The 14,847-nt window shown below is 50.5% G+C and overlaps 1 protein-coding gene across 3 annotated transcripts in view; it reads right to left on the bottom strand.

Moving 5' to 3' along the window:
• The window catches only part of CFAP45 (cilia and flagella associated protein 45), a 30,100-nt gene extending 15,935 nt beyond the window's left edge, over nucleotides 1–14,165 (bottom strand). The window contains exons 1-3 of one of the 3 annotated variants that reach the window (XM_074981149.1): nucleotides 14,121–14,165; nucleotides 13,462–13,587; nucleotides 4,143–4,279 (exon numbers count right to left, since the gene is read on the bottom strand). In XM_074981149.1, coding sequence (XP_074837250.1) covers nucleotides 4,143–4,279; nucleotides 13,462–13,587; nucleotides 14,121–14,123 — 266 coding nt within the window. In that variant the 5' untranslated portion in view covers nucleotides 14,124–14,165. The remainder of the gene's footprint in view (nucleotides 1–4,142; nucleotides 4,280–13,461; nucleotides 13,588–14,120) is intronic. The other 2 variants (XM_074981150.1, XM_074981151.1) reach the window with 2 other exon arrangements.
• Nucleotides 14,166–14,847: the final 682 nt, after the last annotated feature.

The following is a 14,847-nucleotide window of genomic DNA, read 5'->3' on the forward strand; positions in this document are numbered from 1 at the left end:
GCCCTGGGGTAAGGGCTGCTGCATACGGTGACCATAGAGCCCCGCAGGGGCTGGAGAGAGAGCGTCTCTCAACCCCTCAGCTGATGGCCGCCATGGAGGACCCCGCTATTTCGAAGTTGCGGGACGCGCAATGACTACACGGTCCCTACTTCGACATTGAACGTCGAAGTAGGGCGCTATCCCCATCTCCTGATGAGGATAGCGACTTCGACGTCTCGCCGCCTAACGTTGAAGTTAACTTCGAAATAGCGCCCGACGCGTGTAGCCGTGACGGGCGCTATTTCGAAGTTAGTGCCGCTACTTCGAAGTAGCGTGCACGTGTAGACACAGCTTAGGTGAGCTTTCGTGGGACAGACCCACTTCTTCAGACCATAGCCAGACCAGAACAGACTCAATATTTAAGACACAGAGAACCAAAAACAGTAAGCAAGGAGGACAAATCAGAAAAAGATAATCAAGGTGAGCAAATCAGAGAGTGGAGGGGTGGGGGGGAAGGTTAAGAATTAGACTGAGCCAAGTATGCAGACGAGCCCCTCCAGTGACTCAGAAAGTTCCCATCACGATTTAAACCATATGTTAATGTGCTGAATTTGAATATAAAAGTCAGCTTGTCCACTTCTCTTTCTAAAACGGTGCGATAATTTCTCTTCATTAATGGAATGGGGCATTCTGTCAATGACCTAAAGGTATGTGTGTTACAGAAAAGGAATTATCGCTCCATTTTGGAAAGAGAAACATCTGAGCTGGCTTTTATATTCAAATTCGGCACATTAACACATGGTTTAAATCGTGATGGGAACTTTCTGAGTCACTATAGGGGCTCGTCTGCATACTTGGCTCAATCTAATTCTTGACCTTCCCCCCCACCCCTCCACTCTCTGATTTGCTCACCTTGACTATCTTTTTCTGATTTGTCCTCCTTGCTTACTGTTTTTGGTTCTCTGTGTCTTAAATATTGAGTCTGTTCTGGTCTGGCTATGGTCTGAAGAAGTGGGTCTGTCCCACGAAAGCTCACCTAATAAATTATTTTGCTAGTCTTTAAAATGCTACTTGACTGCTTTTTGTTTTGATTGTGAACACGTAAGTGTCTATGGCAGGAGGTGGCAGCTGTGCAGGGATTTGGTGAATTAGTGCCCAAATCTGAACCTTTGTGTATCTGGGCCAAAGTGCCTGGACCTAGTCTAGTGTGGGGAGTTGGCAATGGTGCTTCAGGAGGAGCCCTGTCTGTTTGTGGGGATGGGAGAGCCCAAGACCAAGCGAGAGCAACATGATGCTGTTACCCACTAGGCAAACTGCCCTCACTCCAACAGCAACAGTGGTTCGACCTCTCGAGGGATGCTGTGTAAATGGGAGAAGTCAAACTCCCCTTCGTGCAACTGCAGTGAGAACATTGAATGCATCATCACGTGGAGTCCAAGGACGGCATCAGAGGGGAATGGGATGATATCCACAACGTCCTAGAGGACGCCTTCAAACGTCTGATTGACCTGTAATGTTGCTCTGCAGATGCCATACATATGCATCAAGGTGACAGCATCTGCCTAAGCCCACAGTCTATAAGGCGGCGTGTCTCCTGATTCACATGGAGCTTGGGCAGAACCACATGGTACCAAACAGTACAAGATGCACCCAAGCATTTCCTGTGGACTCTCCACACGTGTGACTGGAATCACAAAACACAGAGCGTGGAGTTCTACTCCCAGTAAAGACATTCAAAACATTTCAGTCTCACACTTGAATTTCCCGACTTTCTTGTGAACGCGGCTGTTATCCTGGTCCTTTCACCAGTTTCCATGGGAGACGATACTCTTCACTGCCTGGCCCCAACAAGAGGTCACCACTGCTGAGCAGTGTCACACTGCTGTTTGGCCTCCACCCCAGAGACGTTTGCATTTCAGCAATGGATGGTGTCATCCATATGCCTAGTTTTATGACAGGTTGTTGAAATTGCCGTGTACTGAGTCTCTAGGGAGAGAAGACACCAGAGAAACACAAGGACACTGTCCTAACCAGGAATCCATTAGTGTATGGCAAACAAGGCTGCTGCTACTAATGCTGGTGTCCTATGTAGCCCAGCACAACCTCCTCACTCTGCAGGGAGAGCAGCGGCTCTGCAGGGGCAGAAGCTGTCGGGGGGTCAGGATCAGGGTTGCCAAGCCTCCCAATCACATGGCATTGTTGCAAATGGCGTAAGGTCTGTCCAGTCAGGAGAGCTGGCAACCATCGGCAGGAGCAGGGCAGCGTGGGAGGCTCACCTCACAAACTCAGAGGAGGCGCGGGGGACAGCGAGCATCATGAGCATATGCCAGAGGAGCAGAAGGCAGCTGCACAGCCAGCCAGAGAGAAGCAGTGCACTGAAGGGGAAACCATTACTTTTCTCCAGCTACCAGCTTTGTGGTCACCCTCTGCTCTTCCTGAGTCCTTTGACCTTGCCTGGGGAGCAAGGACTGCGCACAGCCTCCGGGGGGTCGGGGGGCAGCCAGGGTATGTGGGCCACCAGAGACCATACAGGGCACCCAACTGCATAAGGCAATGTGAAATGTGGGGCAATTTGGAGCCCCACATTTCAAGGTGCCCCACACATCTGGGTATTCCCGTGTTTTGGCAGGGATGGCCCTGATGGCAAAGGGGAACAGAAACCATCTGTGTGCCAAACACATTGCTGACAGGTGACCCTTAAAGGGTTAATATCGCTACATAAGGCAATGTCCTTAAATGGAATGAGCACAGAATGAAGAAACAGGAGCTGCTGAGTTCTAGACCCAGTTCTGCAGCTGACTCACAGCGTGACCCAGAGGAAGCCGATGGTGCCCTCATCTTCCCAGTCATAAAATCTGGCTAATATGGGCCTATTTCCCAGGGGAATTCTATGAAATAAATGACTCTGTATTACTCAGAGACCAGGGTGATGGGTGCGGTATAAGAACCTGAAGAGAAGGGAAGGTGGAAAGCACTTTGAAGATGTTCAGTGCAAAGGATTTAATAATTATTATTAGTAATATTATATGTTGCCTTTCATCCGCCCACATAAACATTGACACCTGCTGAATGATTAAAGACAGCAGCAGGAGCAGCTTGGATTCCAGAAACACTTCAAAGAATGGTTAATAGTAATAATAATATCACTGCTGTACACAGAACATTTCATCCCAAATGATCCGGAAAAGCCACCTTGTAAAATGAGACATTCTCCGGAGGTGCCTCAGTGTTTGGGTGCCCAGCCTAAAACAGCTTGGGTCTGACTTTCAGGAGCTCCCATTGGCTTCTGTTGGTGCTCTCATTGTTTAGTGTCTCTAGAAGCCAGCTTTGAGGGGTCAACATCAGTGGCCACCCTTGAAAATGTTGGTTAACCAAAACAAAAAAGAAATTCAGAAGCACTTTAAAAACTAACAAATAAATTATTTTGTTAGTCTTTGAAGTGCTACTGAACTGCTTTTTTGTTTTGATAGAATATAGACTAACACGGCAATCTCTCTGTTGGTTAACCAGAGTGCCTGGGACCATTTCACCTACTACAATAAAGAACCCCCCTCTAGAGTGGGACACAATGGTTGTTTAACAAGGCACAGCAACACCACACAACATTTTCAAGCCAGGAGGTGAAGAAAGACTCCCACACAGGGTTAAAAATGCAGGGAAAACTTAGGGAGGCGGAAAGTAATTGAGGTGGTATCTGGGCAGGCCAATATCCATATTTTTGCAAAGTGCTGTGGGTTCAAGGCCCTCATCTTACATTTCAGTCCTGCTTAGCAAATGTTCCTGGAGCAATCCACAGCCCTGTCTGCTGTGTGTGGAAGATGCACTATTTTCTGTAGGGAAGCTGCCTTTCACAGGTACAGGGACACGTTGGGCAGCGTCTGAACAATCAGGAAAATCCTTGCTTATGTTTTGTGCTGCTCCTGCCCTTCATATACTATTGACTAGACAAGAAGGGCTTGTAATGGGTTCTCGGACCGGCTCTCACAAGTCACTCCCCTCTACTCATTTCACACCCCACACCAGGCATTGCAGGGGGTTGCCCCTTACTTATCGCCAGGATACAACACAGCAAGTCTAGCACTTTGGCACTTCCACCAGTCAGGCACACAGACTCACAGGGTCCCTGACACACCCTCAAAGCAAAGGCTCACATTCTGGCTTACACAAGATTGCGGATGAGATCCCTGGTGATGAGGCGGATGGTCTCGGGTTTGTGGCCACAGGCCGAGGGTGATTTTGGGACAGTCTGCACATCCTGAAGGATCACGAGGGGGCTGTCAGAGCATGATTGTGGCAGGTTCTGAAAGAAAGAAAGAAAGAAGGAAAGAAGCATAATTTTCTCAGCGTTCCCCATTGCTCCCTCAACAACACACACCGTTGGAACCCAGATGTGCCTCTCCTGCAGCTCCTATGCATGACTGTACTACTGGGAGACCACTGATTGCAGATATGCAGGATCTCACTGACCATCAAGTGCTAACTTACCACAGAACATTCATGACCCTTTCTGGCAAACATCCTGACAGGCTGCTGGGTCTGGGTCAACACCAGCCTCTGTTTAGCTCCAGCCACCAGAACCTGAAGGATACTCTCTGCTAAAAGTCGATTAGGTGCCAGCATCTGCCCTGGCCCATGAACATTTGGTTGAAATGAGTTGACATTGTTCACAAAGCTCCTGCCCAATGCCCCTGAATGGCCTTACTTACTTTGGGGAGGTTGGTGGTCTATCCCCGTCTCTTGCTCGGTAGGGGGCCTGGCAGAAGCATGAAGCCAGAATCAGAAAGGAGCAAGGATGAGTGGGCCCAGGTCTCCCAAAGGGAGACAGTGAGTAGGAGGGGTAATGGGAGAGCCTATGGACATTTAGATTCTGTTGGAGTCAAGTACTCATCCCCTGTCATAGGCCCTGGATCCTGCCGAATAGATTTACTCAGCCCCAGAAATGAACTTTCCCTGAAGCTGATCCAGTCTCCACTCATTTGAGCTCACATTGCCACCTAGTGAACAATCCAAAACACTCCACAGGCGATTCAGCTCCAGCCACCTGAAGGCACTTATGCTGTCTTCTAAGACAAAAGCACAGATCAAAGCAAGAGGTATGTTAATGCACCATGGCTGTAAAAAGTTCAAGTGCTTGAAACCAAGAAACTGAAAGGGGACAGTCTCCATAAGTATTAACTGAGCCACACTGCACATAATGACTCTTGGGAATCAGAAACAGACAGGTGTTGGGATAGCCTGAGCCCCCATCTACCCAGTGCAGAATGGATCCAGTGGTAAATGCAGAGTACTGAACGATGCTGCATTTATAGCACCTCAGAACTCTTTGCAAAACCCATTTGCGGCAACCATTATTATGTCCATTTTATAGATGGAGAAAGAGGCCAGAGAGGTCATACTGGGTCCTGTAGTACTTGCCCACCTGCACAGTGGCTATGCTAATGCTGCTCTGGGAGTTTTAACTTTGGATCATCCTGACTTTTCTGTGGTCTAAATTCTCAAGATTAGTCTAAACTCCTTGTCAATACAGAGCCTAAGCAGTCAATGTGAAGTAACAAGTTTAACTCTGAACTACCTACCCTTTGACACAAGAAAGAAAACAGTTCCTTTATTCCAACCTGCATCTGAGCCAGCCACTCCCAGCTTCTAGCTCCCATGAGTGGGGCCCTCAATTAACATTCCATTGATTGTTACAATAAATGCTCCAACGATAAGGAACATAGCCTGGAAGCTTGTGCGATATCAGATCGTAAACCTGTTGAGGGCTCTTCTGTCTAGCAGTGCCTTTAAGGTTCTAATCTGGCCTAAATCCCAGACTTCAGGCCTATGCTCACTCCCCAGATAAAGCCAGACTTCTTGTGGACCAGCCCCCTAAGAAGCCTGATATATGAAAGGGAAGTTACTGTTCATTTACCCACATTACCTACCTCTGCTTTCCTAACCCAGAAATGGCCAAAAGGGTTTTTTATGTGGTTTGTCACTTAAAGAATCATTTTGGGGGCATTTCACGTTCCCCCTAATTTTTCGCACCCAAATGGAATGAATTTTGTTATGTGCACCAATATGGAGGTGATGATGTCATGGAGGTGACATGTGATAGATAAGTGATACATAAGGGAGATGACTGCCTGTTGTGCTCAGCACTGGTGAGGCTTCAACTGGAGAACTGTGTGCCACAGAGTAGGAAAGATGTGGACAAATTGGAGTGCCCATAAGAGACCAACAAAAATAATAAAAGGTTCAGAAAACTGGACCTCTGAGTAGTGTTAAAAACTGGGCACCTTTAGACTTGAGAAAATGGGGTCCTGATAACAGCTTTCAAGTATATTATGGGCTATTATGAAACAAATTTGTAATCAATTGTTCTCTGGGTCCACTGAAGGTAAGGACAGGTAATGGGATTAATGCCACAAGGGAGACTTAGATTAGATATTGCAAAAAAACATTCTATCCCAAAGGTTTCCAAGACAGGTAATAACTGGTTGGATAAACACCTATCAGGGATGATCCAGGGTTACTTGGTCCTGCCTTCGTACTGGAGACTGGATTTGATAACTTCTCAAGACCCCTTCTAGCCCTGTGCACCAGCGCCTGATGAAATGCATCCTAGAATCCTCAAGGAGCTGATAGAAGAGATATCTGAGCCTTTAGCAATCATTTTTGGAAAATCATGGGAGACAGGAGAGATTCCAGAAGACTGGAAAAGGGCAAATATAATACCCATTTATAAAAAGGGAAACAAGAATAACCTGGGAAACTACAGGCCAGTCAGCTTAACTTCTGTGCCAGGAAAGATAATGGAGCAGGTCATTAAAGAAATCATCTGCAAGCAATTGGAAGGTGGTAAGGTGATAGGGAACAGCCAGCATGGTTTTGTTAAAAACAGATCATGTCAAACCAATCTAATAGCTTTCTTTGATAGACTAACGAGCTTTGTGGATAAGGGAGAAGTGGTGGATGTGGTATACCTAGACTTCAGTAAAGCATTTGACACAGTCTCACATAATATATTTATCAATAAACTACTCAAATACAACTTAGATGGGGCTACTATAAGGTGGGTGAACAACTGGCTGCAAAACCGTACCCAGAGAGTAGTTATTAATGGCTTTCAATCCTGCTGGAAAAGTATAATTAGTGGGGTTCCACAGGGGTCTGTTTTAGGACGGGTTCTGTTCAATATCTTCATTAACGATTTAGATATTGACATAGAAAGTACACTTATTAAGTTTGCTGATGATACCAAGCTGGGAGGGGTTGCAACTTCTTTGGAGAATAGGGTCATAATTCAAAAGGATCTGGATAAACTGGAGAAATGGGCTGAGGTAAACAGGATGAAGTTTAATAAGGACAAATGCAAAGTGCTCCACTTAGGAAGGAACAATCAGTGTCACACATACAGAATGGGAAAGGACTGCCTAGGAATGAGTACAGCAGAAACGGATCTAGGGGTTATAGTGGACCACAAGTTAAATATGAGTCAACAGTGTGATGCTGTTGCAAAAAAAGCAAACATGATTCTAGGATGCATTAACAGGTGTGTTGTGAACAAGACACGAGAAGTCATTCTCCCGCTCTACTCTGCGCTGGTTAGGCCTCAGCTGGAGTATTGTGTCCAGTTCTGGGCACCGCAGTTCAGGGAGGATGTGGAGAAATTGGAGAGGGTCCAGAGGAGAGCAACAAGAATGATCAAAGGTCTAGAGAACATGACCTATGAAGGAAGGCTGAGAGAATTGGGCTTGTTTAGTTTGGAAAAGAGAAGATTGAGGGGGGACATGATAGCAGTTTTCAGGTATCTAAAAGGGTGTCATAAGGCAGAGGGAGGAAACTTGTTCTTCCTTGCCTCTGAGGATAGAACAAGAGGCAATGGACTTAAATTGCAGCAGGGGAGGTTCAGGTTGGACATTAGGAAAAAGTTCCTAACTGGCAGGGTGATCAAACACTGGAACGAATTGCCAAGGGAGGTGGTAGAATCTCCATCACTGGAGATATTTAAGAAGAGGTTAGATAGATGGCTTTCAGGGGTGGTCTAGAAAGTGCTTGGTCCTGCCGTGGGGGCAGGGGGCTGGACTCGATAGCCTCTCGAGGTCCCTTCCAGTCCTACTATTCTATGATTCTACGAATATGTAATTATTGATAAATACTCTATTATTCAATTACAATAGAACTAGCTCACCGGAAGAGATGGAGAAATCCACATCAGAATATCCCATTGTTTAATGGCTAGGATGCTCGCCTGAAAGGTGAAATTTCTTCTCTTTATATCTACCACTTTCTGCATGGATGCCCTAACCACCAGTCTATAAAGCTATTCCCTCTCTTTGCCCCCAGAGCGGTCCCATCCTTCAGATGGTTTGGGGCGGTTGCACAGGCCCCATGCTTTGAGCCAGGCCCAGATCTTCAGGGGTATGGACAGCGTAAGGGGCAAGCACAAGAGTGACTGGACAGGCTCCACTTCACTCCACCCCACATCATTTCATTCTCTTATGCTCCACCTTGCCGTCAAGGGCAGGGACTTGGAGTAAGGACCGGAATGAGGACAGGGCAATGCAGGGGCAAGAAGAAGCAGGATGGGGCTGTCTCACCCTGCACCTCACTGCTCCAGGAGTATTTAATCCAAAGTGGAATGGCTTTAACAGGACAGATTGAGTCCCCTCTCACCCCCACCACATAGCCTAGTGGTTAGGGAACTATTTTGAGAAGCCTGGGATACCACTCCTCAGCCTCAGCCCCCTTTCAGACCCTTTCTGTCCATCAGACACAGGGAGAAATTGAACTAGGGTCTCCTACATCCTAGGTGAGTGCTCCAATTACTGGGCTAAAGTAACAAGGGAAGAGAAAGGCAGCAGCACCACCACCTACACTGCCTGATGTCAGGAGAGAGATGCCCATTCATGCACAGCTAAACAGACTTAGGAGCTTCCTTGGAGCCTAGATATACACTATGAGGTGGGGTTTAGGACACAGTGGCTACGTCTACACTAGCCCCAAACTTCGAAATGGCCACGCAAATGGCCATTTCAAAGTTTACTAATGAAGCACTGAAATGCATATTCAGTGCTTCATTAGCATGCGGGTGGCCGCAGTGCTTCGAAATTGACGCGGCTCGTCCCGACGGGGCTCCTTTTCGAAAGCACCCCGCCTACTTCGAAGTCCCCTTATTCCCATCTGCTCATGGGACTAAGGGGACTTCGAAGTAGGCGGGGTCCTTTTGAAAAGGAGCCCCGTTGGGAAGATCCGCGCGGCGGCAAGCTGCGTCAATTTCGAAGCGCCACGGCCACCCGCATGCTAATGAAGTGCTGAATATGCATTTCAGCGCTTCATTAGTAAACTTCGAAATGGCCATTTGCGTGGCCATTTCGAAGTTTGGGGCTAGTGTAGACACGGCCAGTCTGTCACTGGCTGGCTTAGGAGTCTTAACACCTAGAGTGTCGGGAGCCTGGGGCCTCACACAGGCTTTGTGGATCCCTTTGTTGTTCCAGTGTTTCTAGGCAGCTAACTGGCATTGCAATTGTATCTTTGGAGATCTGGCTCTCGGAGCCAAAGTGGATCTGGGCCAAAGTGCCTTGTCTTCACACTATTTTAACCCTGCAAAAGTAACGAGGGGTCCTGTGGCACCTTACAGACTAACAGAAATGTATGAGCATAAGCTTTTGTGAGCAAAGACCCACTTTGTCAGATGCAGGCCTTTTAACCCTGGGATAGTTCACCTGAATTAGTTAGACTGCACTCTAAAAAAGCGAAGACAAAAAACACTCAAACCTTTTTAATGGTGAAAACAAGAGTTTGGAAGCAATACAGCCCAGATACAAGACAAGATTTAGGCACTGCAAGGCTGACACTGTAAGTGCTCAGCAAATCACTGAAACGATCCACAGGATCTACAAAGCCTGAGTTAGGTGCCAGGAATGGGGAGAGACAGAAACCTGAAAATGTGAGCCACAAAAGTGAGCAGGATACACAAGGAGCCACCAAAGCTAACCAATGCCAGATGCCAATGAGAGGGATGTGACCTAAGCACTGCCTCTCACCATGCACCAAGCACTTCCCTCCTCGCCATGGCTGCAGGGAAACATGTGACATAGAGCTGAAGTCAGGTTGCTTAACCTCCTGAACAATGTTGTACGAGTTAGCAGTGTTACAACTCTTAGCACAGTGACTAGCACACTCGCCAGGCTGTGAGAGACTCAGATTCAACTCCTCCCTCTGTTGGGTTGCATGACGGGATTAGAACAGGGGCCTCTCTCTCAGGAAACTGCCTTAACCAGTGCTTTTTTTGTAACAAAAGAGGTGCCAGTACTCAGCTGGCTTCCCACACCCCCGTCTGCAGCCTATCCCATGGCTGAGGCTGCAGAGGTACCAGTACTGGCAAGTACAAGCACAAAAAATACACTGGCCCTTACCAATGGGCTACCTGATATTCTGATGTGAAGATTTTTCAGCCTCACCCACTGATACTATTCTATTTTAGATTAATTATCTAACCATTAGGCCAGAGTGAAACTGAGTGAGGATGACTCTGTACCCTAGTACCCTTTGGACCCAGGAGGTGGGAAACCCAAGATCCTGTTCCCCTACTCCAGTAACTCTTTAGTCATCCTAAGTAGAACAGCTTCAGCAGGAGAGACCGAGAGTCATGGACAGTGGGTATCATAGTCAGGGGAAGGCAACATCTCCCCAAACTGCCTTACCTGTTGCTACCCATGCTCCGCTGGGGGCTGCCCCACAGTCCAACAACTCCCCAGATCTCTGTACACAGGGGAGGCTGTAGTTGTGCTGCCTGCTGGCCCGTAACTCAAGGGCCAGGGAGGCTAAAATCACACTGTCCGCTGCCTGCCTGGAGCTCCAGGGCCAGGGAGGCTGCATCTGCAGCCTCTGTGTGGAGGTCCAGGGCCGGCTGCAGCTACCCCCACCTGCTGTCTGCACGGAGCTCCAGGAGTGGGGGCCCATAACCACATTGTTTGTGGGGGAAAGAGGGAGGGCTGGGAAGAGGCCACTAGTCAGAGTTGGAGGTGGGGCCTCAGAGGCTGGGTGAGCCTGGGAGTACTTGTCTCCCCCAACCCTGGCGAGACACACTGCTTATGCTGAGGTGCATCCCATCACCATCAAAGAGGAGAATTAAACCATAGTGAGCACTCGAATCACTGCTTCCTCTTCCCCCTAGATTTTGTATGGTGCCTGATGTGGCAGGCTTGTTCTGAGCAGGACTACTGGGTCAGGCAGGCTGAGTGGAGACGCAACTATCTTCCCCTGTTTTTTGGTTCAAAATGGGGCTCAGGCATCCAGATGCCTATAATAAACAGGACTATCCTGTGGGTAGGGATGGGGGGGCAGGACCTATGGCAATTCCCAACCTCCTGTGCAGAAAGCATGGGGCCCTGTCCCTCCTTGGCTCTACCTCTGCCCTGTCCCTTATCCCTCCCCACAGGCAAGGGGGCAAGGGAGTTACTTGGAACCAAAAGCTGTGGCAGCTGTGGCATCAGGAATCATCTTTCATTCCCCTACACTCATGACATGGGTGGTGGGAGCAGCAGCCTGTTCTGCCCTGCTCCACTACACCACCCTCCTGACCTGCTGTGCCTCGCTTCTCTGCAGGCCACAGGAACTGGAGAGGGGCTCTGCTTCCCACTGCTGTGAAGAAGTGAGGCACAGAAGACTGGGAGGGTGGCATGGCACTGCGCAGCAGGGTGGAGTAGGTTGCCGCTTGTAGCCAGACATGAACCCCCCATTAGGCCTTTTCTTCTTCTCCCCCCCCCCCCACTCGGAGAGACAGAGAGAGAAACAAGCAAGGGAGACAGGTAGCCTTTGATGTCCTGGGAACGCAGGTGTGCTGTCTCACCCAGCCTCTCTACTATACACAAAAAACAGACAGTGAATGGGCTAGCTAATGGCCGCCCTTCTGGCTGATCTCGGTGATTGACACGCCTGATCACTACCCCAGGAAGAACGGGGAATCTCCGCCCATCACCTCCAAAGGTGCCCAATTGTCCACAATTCACAGGTGCAAATTGAGCCTTGCACCTTCCCTGGGAAACCTGGGGTTCAAAACACATTCCTCCCGATTGGCCACTTGAGACCAGGAAGAAGCCTACGTGACAAAAGGGGTATAAGAGGGGTTTGGCAGCCCACCCCCCTTTCAGTTTCAATCACCTACACCTGCTGGCCAGGTCTGGAATTAACTCCCGAGACTGGGGACGCCTGGTTTGTATCTACTTCTTCCCAAGGGACTGAGAGAAAGATTCTGGGTCACACCGGATCTAGGACGCAGGGTAAGAATTACACCTGTATTACACTTCTTTCCTATAGGAATTGAGGGAAAGACTCTGGTTCCACCAGGTCTAAGAGGCAGGGGTGAAAATCACACCTGCAACGTGCCTTTCTTGTGTACACATTACTTGTATTAGTGTAAGCTAGCTAGTTTGTCTAAAACTTTTCTTAAGTTAAATTGTGTTGTTTCCCCTTTAAAAACCACGAGTACTAACTTGTACTTTAATCATTTGTCTTAGTTAAATTGTTTCTATCTTTGTATAAATAAAAAGTAACTGTTAAAGCCTCTAAGTGTAATTTTCCTCTTGCTGCTGTACCCGAACTAAACACAAACCAAAGAACCCAACCTGCCCTGGCTGCTTGGTGTAGCTGCTGATGTGGCATCACCCCCTTTGCCCCACCAGACCCTTAGCTGCCACCTGGGCATCGGCTCACACCACTCCCACAACCCAGCTGGTGAGTGCATAGGGCAGGGGAAGTGACTCTTCTGCCTCTGCCACCCAGCCTTTGGCCCCTGGTAACCCCATCTCTCCTGTCCATAGCGCAGTTGGGGTGGCTCTCAAAAGCACAGGGCCTGCGGTAGCTGCCGCAGTTCATCCTATGGACAGGATGGAAGTGAGAATGAAGCAGCAATGCGCATGCCCAGATGTCAAGGGAGTTGACATGTCTTCAGGGTTAGACAGCAGCTGAGCAGGTGTTCTGTAGATCACAGTGGTGCCTAACAGTGAGACACCGACACTTAAATCTGGGGCTAAGGCATCTCATTCCCTTTGTTACTTTGGACCTAAGAGACTAGAAGACAGCTGGATTTACTTAGGAACAACTGATTCTTTGAAGCCGGATTGGAGTAGAGCCACAAATGCAAGCTATAAGCCACCTGTGGGCTGACTGCCCCTGCCTACAGGCTCTAAAAGTCCTCTCCTGTGTCTTATCAATAAAGGATGTGGAGTCGGTGCTTTAGTGGAGCTCTTTTCTTGCCAGGGAAAGAAGGGAGTTGAGGGAGGTATGTTCATTTTTGTTTCTTTCTGGGGTATTTAGAGCTGTGCTTTTGAAACACTGTGTTGTGTAGTGCAGGGGTGGGCAAATTATGGCCAGCTGACTGCATCTGGCCCATTGGACCATTTTGTCTAGCCCTCGAGCCCAGCCGTAGCGTAAAGGATCAATACCAGCACAGGCTGAAAGAGTGGGGCAGTTGCCCACACAAGCTCCTTTCCTTACCTTGGCTATTCCAAACAGGCTCTCATCCACCTCCGAGTTCAAGGCCTTGGTCCTGTAACGAGGGCGGGCCCGTGACCTGTTGGATGCACTGGATGAAGCGCTCATTGAGCCAGGCATGCTGGCTGGCTGGGGAGCAGGGAGAGAACCCAGTCCCTGGTTAGTGACAGCTGGTCCCAGGAAGGGGCAAACACAAGCCTAGAAGCCAGAGGCAGCTGCAGCCTCCAAGGCTGCCATTCCCCTGCCCTCGGGGTGACCCAGAACAAGGGCAGGCGGCGGGCAGCCTGTTCCCAAATCACCCGGCAACCCCGCCGGGCACCTCCCCTGCCCTGAGCGCACCAGAGCGCTGCTGCCAGCCCCGGAGGCAGGAGACGGGCAGGGAGCGGGGACAGGCGCTCCACGGCAGGAGGCGGCAGGGCCGGGCCCGCGGGGAGAGCGGCGCTGGCTGGCGGGGGGAGGCGGGGACTGAGCAAACCCTCCCCGGGCCAGCAGGACGGGGCTCGGCGCGCTGCGGGAGAGGGCGGGGGGTGGGGGAGACTCGCTGCGGGGAGCGGGGAAAGGCCAGGCTGGGGCGGGGGGGGGCGGACCGGGGGGAGGGACGGGGGTGGTGGAGGACCGGACCGGGGGGCGGGGGGGGGGGCAGGCCGGGGCCGGGTTCTCACCATCTTTGCCCCGTTCCCGGCTCGGCGCCGACTCTGTTCCCGGCTGTTGACCGGTCGCCATGGCGACCACGGCCGTTCTCCTAGGCAACCGGAGTCACGCGGTCGGAACGTGGCGGGGCGCGCGCGCGCGCGCCCTTCCCCCTCCCCCAGCGCCGCTGTGACGGCAGGCGGAAGCGCCCTGCGCAGAGACCATAGAGGCGGGGGCGGAGCTAGAGCGGCGCGGCTCTTCCTGCCCTCTCCCGCCTGCATGTGCCCCCGGCCTGCGGCCTTGCGCCCTGCACTGCACTGCGCTGACGCGGGCCGGGCCCACCTGTTCACGGCTCCGGGGCCGCCCGGCCGCTTCGGCTCTTCCTTGTCCCCCCTCCCCAGTCCCTGGGGCAGGCCCCACCGCCGCCAGCGATTGGAAGTGGGTCCTTCCCCCCCTCCGCGCGCGGGCCCAGCCCCTGCACGCCCCAGCACTTACACCCTTCCCCGGTCCTCTGCCCGCCTTTCCAGCTCTCCGCAGCTTCCCTGCTGGGTCTGAGCTCGCCCGGGATTTCTGCGCTAAGCCAAGCGGGGCCCCCGCCAGAGCTGCTTCTCACTACGCATTGGGATGGGGTGTTCCAGCATCGTCTGTAGCTTCTGCATCCCACGGAAGCTGATGCTCCAAAATCTTTGGCGGTCGATAAGGTGCCACAGGACTTCTCGTTGGTCTCGAGGGTACAGACCGACACGGCTCCCTCTCTGA

Source organism: Carettochelys insculpta, chromosome 30, assembly GCF_033958435.1.
Source record: "Carettochelys insculpta isolate YL-2023 chromosome 30, ASM3395843v1, whole genome shotgun sequence".
NCBI classification, from domain to species: domain Eukaryota; kingdom Metazoa; phylum Chordata; order Testudines; family Carettochelyidae; genus Carettochelys; species Carettochelys insculpta.